We start from the raw sequence: 13,770 nt of genomic DNA, 5'->3' as shown, positions 1-13,770 counted from the left end.
AGATTATATCTGAAATATAAGGAAACATAGACTTTTCCTTAATTGCTTTCATATATTTCAAAATATATTTGTGAATTTCCCCTTGGGATTAATAAAGTATCTATCTATCTATCTATCTATCTATCTATCTATCTATCTATCTATCTATCTATCTATCTATCTATCTATCTAATATAGTGCCTTTCATATCTATCTATCTATCTATCTATCTATCTATCTATCTATCTATCTAATATAGTGCCTTTCATATCTATCTATCTATCTATCTATCTATCTATCTATCTATCTATCTATCTATCTATCTAATATAGTGCCTTTCATATCTATCTATCTATCTATCTATCTATCTATCTATCTATCTATCTATCTATCTATCTAATATAGTGCCTTTCATATCTATCTATCTATCTATCTATCTATCTATCTATCTATCTATCTATCTATCTATCTATCTATCTATCTATCTATCTATCTATCTCTTACTCCAGCCCCACGTGACCCTGTTTAGGATTAAACGGGCTTTGAAGATGATGGCATGGTATATAAACATTCATACACACACATACTCTTGTCTTCCCCCAACATTTTTAATATGCTGCTATAAAGATCTGAAATTCGGTAGATTTAGGTTAGTCGGCCAAGTTCTAATCTTCCAATCTCGTTGATCACATAATCCATAAGCGCCAAATCGCGCTCTTTGTGCCACAAGACAAGCAGCTGCTCCTGTGATGCCAACGGCCTTTTTTGTTTTTTGCTTGCTACCGAATTCTCACCTCCGCGGGATCAACAGCCGAGTCGCGCGCGCCACATGCACGAGCACACCTGCGCAGGTACCTCGCGATGAGCCGTGAGCCAGCCGCGCACGTATTCACACCTGAGGCGCAGATTTCTCCTCAGAGTGCAAGGCGCTGTAATCCCGCTCGAGAAGGACAGCCGCGTTATTGGACGGCCGGGCGCGAGGAGGCTGAGCTGCTCGGCTCCCTGTGACGGGTTAACAGGAAGCGGCGCTCCTCCCCGGGAGGCGAGCTGCTCTTCACTTTCAGGCGCCCGTCTTCTGGATTGACGTGCCCTCGCAGATCTCCTGAGCAGGTTCCCAGTGCCACCTTGGCCAGAGCGGTCCGTTCCTGACACGAACTGTTTTTTTATGACGGGACGTTTGGATTGATGCTGCTCGTTTGAAGCGTCAGCGTTTTTGATGTTTTCTTCACCCGGAGCTCTCCGATTGGATTGGCCAATCTTCGGGATTGGAAGTTTTCCGTAAAGTGGGCATCGCTCAGGCTCTGACGAGTGAGAGGTCGGTGCCTGCAGAGGACAGCAGTGACATTTGCAGTCGGAGAGTCTTCTTCTGGATTAACATCACAGGCTCTGCTCAAGGAGCCTCCAAACAGACCGGTGCGCTATGAACGCCACAGCGCTTCTCAACAGGAACGCCGGAGCGGCTCACTTCCCCAAGGGTCTCGAATCGGTGATCCGGTGCTGCAACCTGACCGGGTCAGTCATTCGGGATGACGGCTTTGGGGTCTCCTTCCGGGACGAGCAGAACCACTACATTGTGAGGGTGGTCCAGATCGCCGTGCTCTGCGTGTTGTCGCTCACCGTGGTGTTCGGCATCTTCTTCCTTGGGTGCAACCTGCTCATCAAATCTGAAAGTATGATCAACCTGCTGGTGAGGGACAGGAGGCCTTCCAAGGAATCAGAGGCCATCATGATCGGGTCTTACTAAAGAGGTCGACCCCATGTGATAAACTACCTGGATCTACGAGTGTTGCGCACCTGGCTGAGGGGCTCGGTGACCGAAGAGCCAGGTAGCCTGGCGGTGACAGCGACGCTCCAGGGTGGCCTGTAGATGTGTGACTACTAAACGCTTTTAGTGACAATAAACAACACCGACCTGTTAGTGACCATGCCATGCGGAAGGATATGTGGAAGACCCTCAAAAAGGAGCCAAGGTAACAAGAGCAGCCTTTGTGTGGTTGGGACAATCGATAACTCCAGGAAACACAACTAGAACCATCGTGGGTCATGTTGCAATCTAATATGATCAATAATTTGAAAAAGTAAAAAGAAATGTAAACTTTGTGACTGCTAGGAGTTCGGATGTTCTCTCCATCCCCGTTGTCCTTGGTTGGGCACATCTTTGGGCTTCAATGTGCACGGGATTTCGTTATTAATGCGAATCGTCTGGACGCGGGGCGACATGCATGTGCACAGGTAATCTCTGCTGTCTCCGTGCACGGGAGCCCCGCGAGCTCCTGCCTTCTGTCCCCGAGGCTTTACGGCGGCCGCCCTGCTACACGAGCTTCTCTGAAAGCCCCCGGACATCAGCACGCGGGACGGACTGGTGGGCCCGCAAATCAGGTAATCCCGTCAAGTCCCGTGGAACCTGAATATGGACACCCGGGACTGCGACACGCACACCCGCTGCGGAGGAAAACGCAGAACCGCGGGATTGGACCGCCGAGTCAACCTGGGAAGAAAACCCGCAACCGCCACCGTCCGTCCGTCCGTCTGCATCTTACTGGAATCTGCTAATAAAAGGAACCTAGAAAACAAAATGTAATTAAAGTAAAAAATAATCAAGAAAGAGAAAGCAGTGGGTCATCGGGAAGATTCCAAAAAGTCTGTATACTGTACATATTAATTTAGAATTAAATAAAATAGACATCGCGCTTTAGTTACGGCGTCAGCTGAAAGACTTTGAGCTCCTGCGGGACGGCGAAACGCAACGTCCGTTTATTTCATTCTGTCGGAGCCCCCTGCGGCTACTCTGAAGGATTAACGATGTGACAAAAGGCACGAAGACCTCAAAGGACAATTTAAAGGCGACGAAAAGAACAGGACAGGACCGGAAACACGCGTGTGAACTCGAAATAAGTGTGAAAAAGTCAAAGAAAAGAAAATAAAGCGAGCTGGTCGAGCCACTAGCCGCGTGTCCGCTTTGTGAATGCGCTCTCGTCTTCTTCTTCTTCACTCTTTATCTACCTGTGAATCATATAGTGCCTTTCACATATGACAAGTACTTTGTATTTATGGTCAACATGTACAGAGTACAGTCCAGTCTATCTATTATATAGTGCCTTTCGCACCTATCTGACAAATTGTGCGTTGTTGTGTAATACTGTCAGGGTCTTAGTATCAATATTGTCACATGTACAAAGTACAGTCGCATCTATCTATTATATAGTGCCTCTCAAATCTATCTATCTATCTATCTATCTATCTATCTATCTATCTATCTATCTATCTATCTATCTATTATATAGTGCCTTATGCATATCTATCTATCTATCTATCTATCTATCTATCTATCTATCTATCTATCTATTATATAGTGCCTTATATCTATCTATCTATCTATCTATCTATCTATCTATCTATCTATCTATCTATCCATTATATAGTGCCTTTCACATATCTATCTATCTGTCTATCATATAGCGCCTTTCACTCATATCTATCTATCTATCTATCTATCTATCTATCTATCTATCTATCTATCTATCTATTATATAGCGCCTTTCACAATTATCTATCTATCTATTATATAGAGCCTTTCACAATTATCGATCTATCTATCATATAGCGCCTTTCACTCATATCTATCTATCTATCTATCTATCTATCTATTGTAGAGTGCCTTTCACATCTATCTATCTATCTATCTATCTATCTATCTATCTATCTATTATATAGTGCCTTTCACAATTATCTATTTATCTATTATATAGAGCCTTTCACAATTATCGATCTATCTATCATATAGTGCCTTTCACTCATATCTATCTATCTATCTATCTATTATAGAGTGCCTTTCACATATCTATCTCTATCTATCTATCTATTATATAGTGCCTTTCACAATTATCTATCTATCTATCATATAGCGCCTTTCACTCATATCTATCTATCTATCTATCTATCTATCTATCTATCTATCTATCTATCTATCTATCTATCTATTATAGAGTGCCTTTCACATATCTATCTATCTATTATATAGTGCCTTATACATATCTATCTATCTATCTATTATATAGTGCCTTTCACAATTATCTATCTATTATATAGCGCCTTTCACTCATATCTATCTATCTATCTATCTATCTATCTATCTATCTATCTATCATATAGCAGCTTTCACTCATATCTATCTATCTATCTATCTATCTATCTATCTATCTATCTATCTATCTATCTATATATCATATAGTGCCTTATACATATCTATCTATCTATTATATAGTGCCTTTCATATCTATCTATCTATCTATCTATCTATCTATCTATCTATCTATCTATCTATCTATCTATCTATCTATCTATCTATCTATCTATCTATCTATCTATCTATCTCTTTTCCATGGCTGACTCCATTCCAAGGCCCTTCACAGTCTCTGAATTCCATTTATTCTCTGGCTTGCTTGACTCCCACCCCGTCTGCTCTTCATTAAAGGCACCATATATAAATTGTGTTCCTCTTCTCACGTATGGCTATAGCACATTTATCTCCATGTCCGCCCCATGTAAATTCTAGCAGGTGGACCGACTCTTTTCCTATGATGTTGGGGTCAGCCGTATAATTTGCCCTTTGTGATGTTACAACGTGATTTTCTCTGGCAGGCAGACCCCCTGAGACCCCCAGCAGGGCGATTCAGCTCAGCTCCACTCCTACAAAGTCATCCCAGGTGGTCGTTTAGGATTTTGCTCAGACTGAATCTGAGACCCCAGTGTCTTCTCTCCACAGAGGGTGGGTGGCTTGGATGGACACACAGATGTTGGTCTCCTGGCCTGGACGTCTGTTTGTTCTTCTCACAGGTGTCCTTCAACTTTTACACTTTGGCTGTGACTTTCCCTTTACTTTTCCCTCCTGCAGTTCCTTCTTGTGTTTTATTGTAAAACTGGAGCTCATTCCAAGCCCACACTCCTAAGCTAGCGTCCTCTCATGGTGTCCAGTCTTCTGTCCATTAGCCCTGTTGTCCTTCACTTGACTTGACTCTCCTCTCCATTTTCAGACGTCCTTTATGGCCCATCAGACCTCTCCACCGATCCTTAATGTCCTTTTGCTCCCAAGTCATTGTGTGGAATTCCCACTTGTGGTTATTAATTGGGCCTCCATGTTTGTTGGACTTCAGCACTTGGCAGGTGATCAGCAGAAACAGATGATGGCAACGTAAGGGTCTGAAATGGCCGCTCCCACTCTTAATCTGCTGCCTCCAGGTTCAAGTCCATTGTCCTGGTCTTATTATCAGACTGAATTAACACGAATCAAACAAGGGGATGTGTGTCCAGAGTCCAGAAAGGGTCTTGCATGTGTCCTACACACCAGTGACCACAGTGTAATTCTGCCATTAATTAGGACCACTCCTCCCATACAGTGAGGTGGTCTCATGTTCATCCTTAAACCTACTTGATAGATACAAGGCATGGGGTGGACAAACTGTCAAGTGTACTTCATGGAGACGCTGGCCAATGTCACTCTACTGAGGTCAGCTAGTGGTCGATATCTGCCCTGAATTGTTTATTGAAGGTCACCACCTCATCCCAGCTGACAGCCCAGCCATAAGGACTGTGGCTGGAGGAACATCACACGCATATCATGGAAGGCGAGGACTTTTCGACACCTGGGGACATTCAGCCCCTGCGCTTTGACTGGTGGTCCCGTCCCTTTCTATTCTCTCACTGCTCCTCCCTTTCAAATCTCTTTAAATTTTTAGTTTCACTTGTGCCGCCCGACCAGTTTTGAGCAGGACTGCCTCGCGTACGACGCGCTCATTAATGGGGTCGTAGCTTATACTTGAAAGGGCAGGTGGACCTGCCAAGAAAATGGACCTTCAAAGAGGGGCTTCCTGTGATGACGTCTCCCTCGGACTCGCTCTGTCCTGTCAAGCCCGCGGCTTCAGACCACTTTTGTGTGATTCACAGGCTCATCTCTCCATGCGGTCCTAATGACAGCTGAACGCTCGTCGTCTTGTCAGCGTTATTCTTAGTAGACGCCCCCCGTTGTTATTTATCTGTATGCCATTATTCATTCATCCAGTCCTTCATTCATTCGTGCATTTTACTTTATGAATCTGCTTAATCCACTTTAGAATCAAGACGATGCAGCCGATCTCGGTAGCATCGGGCGCAAAGGAAGAGACAACCTTAAAGTGGGACACCGGGTAGTATTGGGGTAAACTCGCACGAATACACACGCATGCGCGCAGATAATCAGACATGAGCACATACGTGCGCGCGCACTTGCACACAAACACACGTGCACGAGCGGAGTTCAAAACCCTGCAGGGGTCTGCTGGACCACTGGAGGACACACCGGCGTGCCTTAATGTGCTGACAGGAGGGTGATGATGATAAGTAACTAATTATCAATTATTAATTAGTATTATTGGAGGGCGGCACGGTGGCGCTGCTGCCTCGCAGTACGGGGATCAGGGTTCGCTTCCCGGGTCCTCCCCGTGTGGAGAGCGCTTTGAGTAGTGAGAAAAGCGCTATATAAATGTAAAGAATTATTATTATTATTATTATTAACACAAGGTCACGCGGGAGCCAATCTCAGCCAGCACAGGGCGCAAGGCAGGAAACAAATCACCTTTGAATTTGTTAATGCTTTATTTATAATCAATAGAAATACAATAGCCAAATAATTAACAAAAAAACACAATAAAGTTTAACACATAGAAGCCAAATAATGCAAAATCCTGCAATACCATAAACAATTTAACAGGTAAATAGTTCTTTTAGCGGGCGGCATGGTGCAGCGCAGTGGTAGTGGCCTGCCTCCCAGTATGGAGACCTGGGTTCGCTTCTTCCCTGCGTGGAGTTTGCATGTTCTCCCCGTGGGTTTCCTCCCACAGTCCAAACACATGCTGGTTAGGTGCATTGGCGATCCTAAATTGTCTTTGGTGTTCCTGCCTTGTGCCCTGTGCTGGCCGAGATTGGCTCCAGGAGACCCCATGTTAGGATACTGACTGACTGACTGTATTATTGTTATCTCTTATATTTATTTATTTTCTGGTTCGTCCTTCCACTTCAAAACCGGCCCCGCCCACACGCAGCTGACACGGCATTTCTCGATTCCTATTCGTCGTCTTCCATGTCATGCACTGTACTGGCCTGCTGAGCTTAATCCAGCCAACAAGTACTCGAGGTGCTGCCACAGCGGTAAAGTAGCTTTACCACCTTAGCGGGAGCTACCTGTGTCTTTACAACAGCGTCTTAAACAGCAAACATCAGAAGCTAAAAATGATTGTGAACACATTCGAGAATACAACTCTTCTCTAGCGTTTGCTTCCATGGGTGCACAGATAACACAACCTCCTGGACGCGGACCATACTGTTTTAAAATACACGGGCAGATTGATCACCAAATCTCTCCACTATACGCTAACACTTCTACCTCTCCAGGATATGGACAGTTGTATGTTTGTGACACAGCGCACGCTACTGAAGTACGCTTACAAAATAAAGCAAACTCTGCATGCAGCGAAAATGTACTTCTCCAGCTAGACTCCATGCTCAGGACCATCAACCCCTTCGCTAATCAAACACATGCATGAAATCGCTCAGTCCAATCCAACAGCATCTGTACGAATGGGTTTCAAGGAAAACCCTGGGCGGGATTTACGAGGATACAATGCCCCGACATTGCAGCGATTTTCGTCGGAGAAGATAGCGAAACGCCTGCCGAAAGGGACATTTGCATCTATCCCATACGTAACTCCTGTAAACAGATTTCCACGCTCAATATGAATTGCGATCCTATGGTTCACCCACTTTTATTCCCCTACGGAGACATTGGCTGGCACAAAGATTTACAACATGTTCCCGATAAAAGAACCGCCAAGCGAATAAGGCTTACTCAATGCTAACTTTACGCGTACAGATTAGCAATGAGGAATACATTTAGGATTTTGCACTCCAGCGGCAAACTATTACGTACGTACATCATAGATGCATGTTAAAACAGAGGGCACGCATCTCAACTATCTCAGATTACAGCAACAAGATCTGCGCGTGGAACAATCAGACGCACTGCAAGCAAAGGCTGAAAAGAACAACGTACATGTAGGCAAAATGATCAGATCACCGTCCACATCTCCAAGAAGTCCAAGATACATGGAGCAAAACTATCAGGATGCCATGGCCATAGTACGTAAATTCGGAAAGCCTGATTTATTTATCACTTTCACAAGTAATCCTGCTTGGCCGGAAACCACGTCTTTCAAGAAGTATTTATTTCTTCCTGATTCCTGAATTCCTTTCTCACCGTTTTCCGTTCCTATTCTTGCTACGGCGGGCGTCGGCTAGTTGCTAATATTTCTGTTGTCGTTCCCCTTTTTTTGCACATGGACTGCAGTTTTATTCCATTGCGCTTATTTTTTCATTGTGCTCTTCGGTAAGCGCACGCACGCACGCAGGCTCAGAGCGCCGTAACAAGTGTGCTCCACGTAAAATAAAGTTCCCAACTTTCTAACTAACTAATGCATGCGCATTCAATGTACGGATTCTTTTCAACATGTACAGTAAAACAGCCATTTTACAGTGATGACCATAAGTGGTTTCTATAACATTAGACGTCCATTAATATTATGGCTGCCCTTACAGCCTTAAAAATGACGAATGGCACTTTACTGAGTTGCGTGGTCCCTTATTGCCCCATCACTTCACTAAGAACCACTTCATTCTGTGAGGACTTCTTTGTTTATGAAGTTTATCTGTGGGTTTTGAAAATTCACAAAGCAGCGATCCTAGTATAGGCTGACTAACAGGTCAAGGTTACTCTGTGCAGCAAGAGTCTTGTTTAAATCATGGACCCGTTATTACTTCACAAAACTGTTCCACGGTTTTTTATGGAGCTTGTTATGGAACTGAATAAATAATGTAGAGAGAACCGAAAATGGCCCCCTTATGACATCGCTCTGATGAACTGCGCTTTGGCACCTTGACTTTATAAGAGGACCACGGCCAGGTGACAGCCAACGTCCGGTCTTTTCAACGCCGACCACCACCCAATGGCCTGTGCAGGGTGTCAGTGACGTCATCAGGCTATCCCGCGTTTCGTCAGAGGCACGTGACAAGCCCCTCATCCGGCTCTGCTCTGCCCTGATTTCTCAGGCTATCCTGGCAATGGCACTGCCAATGTGACTCTCAAGTATCCTTCGCTCTGATCGGACATGCGGGTTGGGGGGAGGGGGGAAGGGGGTGCATCCGGGCTACTGCAGGTTGTTGTTTTGTTTAATATAATATAAAGACCAAGTCGACTTTGGGGGGATTTCGTCTTTATACCACCCCCACCCCCAATAAAAGTGAAATCACCAGAGACCGCCACGTGTGTCGCGCTGCATCTTATAGTGTCGCTCACCGGCTTCATTGGATGGTGACAATGAATTTCAGGAAAACCCATGTGTGTTGGTCAGGCTGTGAACCTGGAAAGACTCCATCTAAATAGAAACTCCGGCTCACCTGTCCAGGACTGCATGGGGGGCTGCCTTGTAGCTGCTGCTGCTGAAAAAAAATGGAGGAATGAAAAAAATGACAACCATATACTGTTCTGTGGGGTACAACCTCTTCTTCTTCTTCTTCTTCTTCTTCTTCTTCTTCTTCTTCTTCTTCTTATTATTATTATTATTATTATCCATTCATCCATTTTCCAACCCGCTGAATCCAAACACAGGGTCACGGGGGTCTGCTGGAGCCAATCTCAGCCAACACAGGGCACAAGGCAGGAAACAAACCCTGGGCAGGGTGCCAACCCACCGCAGTATTATTATTATTATTATTATTATTATTATTATTATCATCCTCTCCAGTCTCCACCCCAAGTGAAAATGCTCAGGATTAAGTGAGCTTTACAAAATGGGATTACTTTATATTACATGTCTTTTTTATGTTCTACTTTTGAACATAACTCGATCATGTTTAATTTATTGAATCGTGTGGGATGTGCAATATACTAATTTCAGTCATTTAGGTGCAAGTCAGAATCGTTCTGTTTAGACCTCACCGGAAATTACGCACCAAGCGGGTTCACCGTCAGCGGAGGTTGGAAAAGTTGGCGGTAAAGTCACGTGACTTTCAAAGAAGCAGCAGGTTGTTCGTTTGAGTTCTTGTCGCAGGTTAAGAGCAAAAGGTTAGTGAAATAAAAGTTAAACAAAAAATAAAAAACACACACACACAACGAAAATATTCAGATATTCACTTAAAATACTTAACCACACAGACTAACGTTACTCCGTTTTGCGTTTTTTTGCATTCTCTTTTAATGTTTTATTAAAGCATCAGAATCGAAAGCTTTTTAAAAACAACTAAATATTTCAATTAAGGTCAAAATTGAAATCCGTTTTTTGTACACCACTCTTTATTTTCATTTCTATTGAATGAGCGTGACTTGTGTGGCGCAGCGTTAGCGAGACCCGGGTTCGCTGTCCGCGTCTTCCCTATAGACATGAGTCATGTTTGTTTAACAGAGAATGAAAACGTTTCATTTATTTTATATAAAAATATCATGTTGTTTCAGAATATAATAATTTAGTGCATTTAATTAAATTATTTTTGATGAAAAACAATTTTATTATGTGCAACCGATGTACATATTTTTTTATTTTAATCTGACATGCCATTTTTTTCAGTGCAGGTGAACTGGTGACGCTAAGTTGTGTGTGTGTGTTTGTGTGTGGTCGCCCTGCGATGGACTGACCAGTCCAGGGTTAGTTTCTACCTTGTGCCCCGCTGGCTGGGATGGCTCCAGCATCCCCCTGTCCCTGGTTTGGATTGAACGGGTTAGAAAATGACACGACACGTTATTACTTTTATTAGCTCCGCCACATCCACAGAGACCCTCAGGATTAAGTATAGGCTTAGAAAATGTTATTATGGTTATTATTAGTTGTGGTAGAAGTAGTATTGGTGGCGCAGTGTTAGCAGTGCCGTCTCGCAGTAAGGAGCATAGAGCTGCATGTTCTCCCCGTGTCTGCGTGGATTTCCTCTCAGTGCATAAAGACACTCAGGTCAAGTGATTTGATGACGATAAGTCGGCCCATAGCCCCTGTGTGTGTGTGTGTGTGTGTGTGTGTGTGTGTGTGTGTTCGCTCTGTGGCTTCCTGTCCGCGGTTGGTTCTTTACTTATGCTCCGCGACCTTGGTCTGAGCGCGTAAAAAAATGAATTATTATTATTATTATTATTGTTATTATTATTATTATTAGATAGATAGATAGATAGATACTTTATTAATCCCGATTATTATTATTATTATTATTATTGTTATTATTGTTATTATTATTATTATTAGATAGATAGATAGATAGATAGATACTTTATTAATCCCGATTATTATTATTATTATTATTATTGTTATTATTGTTATTATTATTATTATTAGATAGATAGATAGATAGATAGATAGATAGATAGATACTTTATTAATCCCGATTATTATTATTATTATTATTATTGTTATTATTGTTATTATTATTATTATTAGATAGATAGATAGATAGATACTTTATTAATCCCGATTATTATTATTATTATTATTATTTATTTGCGCTGTGAGGCGGAATGGTGGCTCTGAGGCTAGAAAGCTGCACTAGCAATCAGAAGGTTGCCGTTTCGAATCCCGTAAATGCCAATAGGGACTCTGCTCTGTTGGGCCCTTAACCTACAATTGCTGAGCGCCATGAGTAGTGAGAAAAGCGCTATAGAAATGCAAAGAATTATTATTATTATTTTCCCAGGCCACATTGCAATGTAAACAGGAGCTCATACTGCGGTATCAGTTCCGTTTTTGTTTTTTTCTTAATTAAAATGGAATGAAGGAGAAGCGGCGTGCGAGCAGCGAAGGAGACAAGTGGCCGGTGCGGCTCTCCGCGTTATAGATTTTCGTCCGTTTATTAATAATATTTGACAAGTTACAGAACTCAACAGGGAAATACATGCGTGTATTGTGAAATGTGTCGATAATTCAATCAAAACGTAATGATATGTGAACATGATTTTTTTCTTTTCTTTATGAAGCATACTTTATTTCTTAATGCGTTTAGGTAGTGACGTCTTCATTTATTTCTTTCACTGACTCCCGCACGCAATGAGAACTGTCATTTTCACTCGTCAAAGTTGAGAGGGCGGGCTTTAGCGAATGCTTTGTTTCGATTGGTCAGTCAAGTGGCCGACTCTTCAGATGGAGACACCTGAGAGGACGAGGAGCTCAGAGCGTCTTGAATTAAGGGCAGGCTGGGCACAGAGTGGGCAGAACGTTGAAAAGCGGTAGCCTAACCAGCTTATCAGTGTTCAGTGTGCCCATTTTACGGTGGGTGTACGCAAAGACCGGCGATTCTCAGCCAACAGTTCCTCTTTTAACCCTTTGTGCGGTTTGGCAGTCGACAGTTTCCAGAATACATATAGAATAACTTAATGCCAAACATGACCTGCTTTAATAAAAACGACAATGAGTTGAAACAATTCCTTGTCATAATTGCTGTTTTTCTTCAAACTTATTTATTATTTTATACTTTCCATTCAAAAATGATTTGTTGAAGGAATTTAATTAATTCAATTACATATAAAATTTTCACGTAAATGTATTGGGTAGTTGGCACCCTGCCCAGGATTGGTTCCTGCCTTGTGCCCTGTGTTGGCTGGGATTGGCTCCAGCAGACCCCCGTGACCCTGTGTTCGGATTCAGCGGGTTGGATAATGGATGGATGGATGGATGTATTGGGTAACTCAAACTCAGTTCAAATGAGTTTCTCTGGTGCAAGGAATTAGGACAGCCTAACTTAACTTGAATTTCTCAGACTTATTGTATCTGACAACTGTGAATATAAAGCCGTTTCTTAAACCAAACTTAGGAAAGTTAACAAAAATGAAACATCCTCACCACACACTCTTGCATTACATGGCAATTTACTGATTAAACCTTTGTTTGTAGAAATGTTATTTTGTCATCCAGCTTAATAAAAGAGCAAGTGTTTGTGTATTTGTAGGTCTGTCCAGATGCTATGTCTCTGTCATTCCAACAGATAATAATAATAATAATAATTCATTACATTTATATAGCGCTTTTCTCAGTACTCAAAGTGCTGTCGGGCACATATAGACATATGCATTGCATTTGCCATTCTATAGTATCAAAAACATCACCACTTCTTTTATAAATCCCATAGCAAATGACATTTATAAGTGCCTTGAGCATGGGAAAGGTGCTATATAAATAAAATGTATTATTATTTAACAGAGACATATGCATTGTATTTGTCATTCCAACAGATGACACCTCACAAACATTAAGATAGCTTTTACAAGTTCCATACCAAATGGCATATAACAAGAGACATAAACGTTGCATTTATCATTCCAACAGATGGCACATTACAAACATTGACACCGCTTTAACAAATTACCATAGCAATTAGCATATAACAGAGACATATGCATTGCATTTGTCAGTCCAACAGATGGCGCATCACAAACATTAACATTACTTTTACAAATCCCATACCAAGTGGCATATTGACATAAATGTTGCATTTATCATTCCAACGGGTGGCGCATCACAAATATTAACACTGTTTTGACGAATTTCATACCAAATGGCATTAAACAGAGACATATGTCATTCCAACAGATGACACACTACAAACATTAACAATGCTTTTACAAATTCCAATTTGCATATAATAGAGACATGTGCAATGCACGTATCAGTCCAACAGGTGGCACATCATGAACATTAACACTGTTTTTACAGATTTCATACCAAATGGCACATATAG

The 13,770-nt window shown here is 42.3% G+C and overlaps 1 protein-coding gene across 1 annotated transcript; it reads left to right on the top strand.

Moving 5' to 3' along the window:
• The first annotated feature begins 1,112 nt into the window (after positions 1 to 1,112).
• Positions 1,113 to 1,996, top strand: rprm3 (reprimo, TP53 dependent G2 arrest mediator homolog 3). The gene has a single exon (XM_028791713.2). It carries the CDS (start codon positions 1,400 to 1,402, stop codon positions 1,721 to 1,723), a length of 324 nt encoding a protein of 107 aa, XP_028647546.1. The 5' UTR covers positions 1,113 to 1,399; the 3' UTR covers positions 1,724 to 1,996.
• The last annotated feature ends 11,774 nt before the right edge of the window (positions 1,997 to 13,770 follow it).

The sequence above is a fragment of the Erpetoichthys calabaricus genome, chromosome 3 (genome assembly GCF_900747795.2).
Source record: "Erpetoichthys calabaricus chromosome 3, fErpCal1.3, whole genome shotgun sequence".
Taxonomy (NCBI): domain Eukaryota; kingdom Metazoa; phylum Chordata; class Cladistia; order Polypteriformes; family Polypteridae; genus Erpetoichthys; species Erpetoichthys calabaricus.
The sequence above is the reverse complement of the archived record's forward strand: the minus strand, read 5'-3'. Positions and strand labels throughout refer to the sequence as shown.

Coding starts and splice junctions, on each gene's coding strand:
- rprm3 (XM_028791713.2), top strand. CDS start 1,400: ATGAACGCCACAGCGCTTCTCAACAGGAACGCCGGAGCGGCTCACTTC.